The sequence below is a fragment of the Zosterops lateralis genome (genome assembly GCF_965231275.1).
Source record: "Zosterops lateralis genome assembly, chromosome: 1".
Classification (NCBI taxonomy): domain Eukaryota; kingdom Metazoa; phylum Chordata; class Aves; order Passeriformes; family Zosteropidae; genus Zosterops; species Zosterops lateralis.
Genome location: NC_139762.1, coordinates 12,844,597 through 12,847,466, shown reverse-complemented (window position 1 = coordinate 12,847,466; position 2,870 = coordinate 12,844,597). Strand labels below are relative to the sequence as shown.

The 2,870-nt window shown below is 41.8% G+C and overlaps 1 protein-coding gene across 3 annotated transcripts in view; it reads right to left on the bottom strand.

The window, feature by feature from the left end:
• Positions 1-637: 637 nt before the first annotated feature.
• Positions 638-2,870, bottom strand: part of PFKP (phosphofructokinase, platelet) — a 42,624-nt gene continuing 40,391 nt past the window's right edge. For all 3 annotated transcript variants that reach the window (XM_083864542.1, XM_083864540.1, XM_083864541.1), the window contains 3 exons: positions 2,401-2,500; positions 1,659-1,764; positions 638-1,173 (listed from right to left, as the gene is read on the bottom strand). In XM_083864542.1, coding sequence (XP_083720668.1) covers positions 1,023-1,173; positions 1,659-1,764; positions 2,401-2,500 — 357 coding nt within the window. In that variant the 3' untranslated portion in view covers positions 638-1,022. The remainder of the gene's footprint in view (positions 1,174-1,658; positions 1,765-2,400; positions 2,501-2,870) is intronic.

Here is a 2,870-nt window from a genome sequence, read left to right as displayed (position 1 = left end):
TTTCATTGTGTGGTGTGGTAATTCCAGCTGCCTTTGCATCAGCCACCTCCAGGCTGAGCAGTCTGTGACAGTACATTCCACCAAGCTGACTGTGCAGTGCAGTGCAGTGGGCGAATCCCTCATCAGTCAGGGGAGTCTATTTTGTATAAAGTTCAATTTAGCTTGGCAGTTTATGCAACATTCATTCAGATTTTGGTATGCCATGATCTAGGTATTTACCTTGTTGTCATGGTCCAGTTAACATAAACTGGCACAAGAAAACATTTTTGGCTGCTTGTCAGCCTCATTACTCTTTTTCATTAATATTGGGGGTGTTCATAATCTTGAGCTGTGAGAAAAAGGAAACATGAAGCAAGGAGCAGGTTCCACCCTTTGGAATCTCAAGTTGCTAAAGCTGCTCCTCCCCACTCCTAACCCCAAGAACTAGTTTTATCATTCCTATAGAAGGGGAAAGGATTCCAAGTCCCAGCCTGACCCTGAAGCAGCCATGAAGAACACTTGGCCGGGTGTCACTGACTACTTCCTGCAGAGTTGAGGAAGGAAAAGGAGAGTTACTTTTTTACTTCACTGGAGTCTATAGAGAACAGTCCTTCAAGTGCTATTCCCTCCGTTGTCTAAAAGTGAGTAAACACACATGTGATGTTTGCAACAGTATTTTATTTCACTTCAGAAACATTAAGCACATCCTGTAACTCAACACAAGAACTAGCCATCTACACTTATTTTTGGGGTGTAAGTACTCTGAAACAAAGTGCAGTAGATGAGTAACTTACGGAGTGCATAGAACGGTGTTGCACTTGCTTGTTAAAGGGCAATATCAGTAACTGGTGTTTTCCATTAGATGCAAGGGTTTATTTCAAACATAACACACAAACAGGACAAAATCTGTGTGACAGCTGAACGTCTTGTTTCACATAAAGTGCTGGAACAATAATTTAAATGTTACAAAACAAAGCTTTAACGATTCTAAAGCATTGTTACTCACAATGTGCATCTATGACAACAATCTAAATGTGGTGTGTTTAGATGGCTCCGGTCTCAGCTTCCTTTGGGAGCATGGCCACGTGTTCCAGCTGGCCTGAGTCTGACACATCGTAGCTGGTCTTGTACTTGGCCAGGATCTTCATCAGCGGTCGCAGCTTCAGCCACCACTGCTCCTTGGGAATCCTGTGTCTGGGGGAGGAAACAGGGAGGTGAAATACAGGGGCGTAAGGCAAACACCTTCCTTATAAATGAGATCAGGCACTGACCCTCATGGGAGGATGTAAAACACTGACCCAAAATGAGGAGAATCAAGGACAAAATCCCAAAGAAATTAACAGGTCGTACTGGAAGATGTTAAGCAAAATACCAAATTTGGCACAAAAATGCTGCCCCAGTGAACTGAAACAGAAGTAGAGTAATTGTAGGCATTAAGGCAAAGGCAAGCACACAGAAGTTACTTAGCAGGACAGCAGAGTCCTAGACTTCAGCATGAGACTCTGAAGTGTAAGGAGGATGAAGTAAAAGCACAAAAGCAAGAGAGACATGAACAATCCAAGTGGATCTGGCAGAATTCAGGCCTAAGGCAAAAGCAGTAAGGTGTTGGGAAGTGTTTGTTTGAAGTGGTGCAGGGCAGGCTGTGGTGAGGTGTTTACCACCAGGCAGTGCATACGTACACAAAGTCTGTTTCACTCTTGAGCTCAACCACGGGTTGGAAAACAAGGTTGCGTCTCCGCATTCCCAGCAAACAAACTGAGTCATCGGTATTGGCAAATACTTTCCCTAAAAAGAATGAATTCATTCAGCATCTTTCGTACATGTATAAGGGTAAATACCACTTTTCTGTAATTAAACTGAACAAAAAAATTCACAGTAGCCTAATTTCAGCTGCTGATTATTTAACAGAATGACTGAACAACAAATTAGTGCTTTAATAGGGTTAGATCTTCACTTTTTAGCTTAATTTTGGTGATCAGTAATGAAACAGCAGTGCAATTAAACAACAAAAGGATTGAATTTTAGCTTCCAGTTTTAGATCAGATTTTAGGAAGTAGTGCTTTACAAAAATTCCCAAAGACAACATATTACCTCCTTCTGTCTCCCATGAAGGCAGCATGAAACAAAAAAGAACAGATGTAACTATACAAACATCAATTCCTGCATGCATGAAAACTGCAATCACACTGGCTATTTTGTTTAAGAGGATGATGAAACAGCTATCTGAATTATTGACCTCACTCAAGTGGAAAAGCTCATACAGCAGGAAGCACAGCAAGGCACTACTGAATAATAAAAACACCAAGATGGGAAGAAGGATGTTGACTAAGAAACGTTCTTATGTTTGGAAAGTGGAGGAGTCTTACAGACTGACAGACAATCAAAGACAGTAATAAGAGACTGCACCAAACATTTATGCACCTTTCCGGTAGGTTTCTTTCAGTTTTTTGGAGATCCACTGCATAGCTTTTGCTGAAATTTTTGTCCCAAAATTTCTATCAAATGGTGAAGGTGCTCCACCCTGCGTGAAAATTGAATTCTGGGTCAGCATATCAAACCAGGATTGGTGTGTTTTATCAGTTATCTCTGCTAATAGCCTGCTCTACCTCTTATTTCCATTTCCCCCACTTGGAAAAACAAACCAAAAGCCCCACCCCATAAGTCAATCTAAGGTGTTTGACATTTGTGTTCAGCACATGTGGCATTCTCACAGAATCAATACTACTTCTCCCTTAGAAGAATGGAGGAGTCTGTGCACTTTCCTCCATTGCAGCCATGCTGATAAGAGTAGCCAAATCAGGAACTCCCTCTGCCCACCAAACACCTGCATAGTGAGATAAAGCAATGCAGATATCACAGGCCAAAGGAGTAGCTCACTTCTGTCTCTTCCA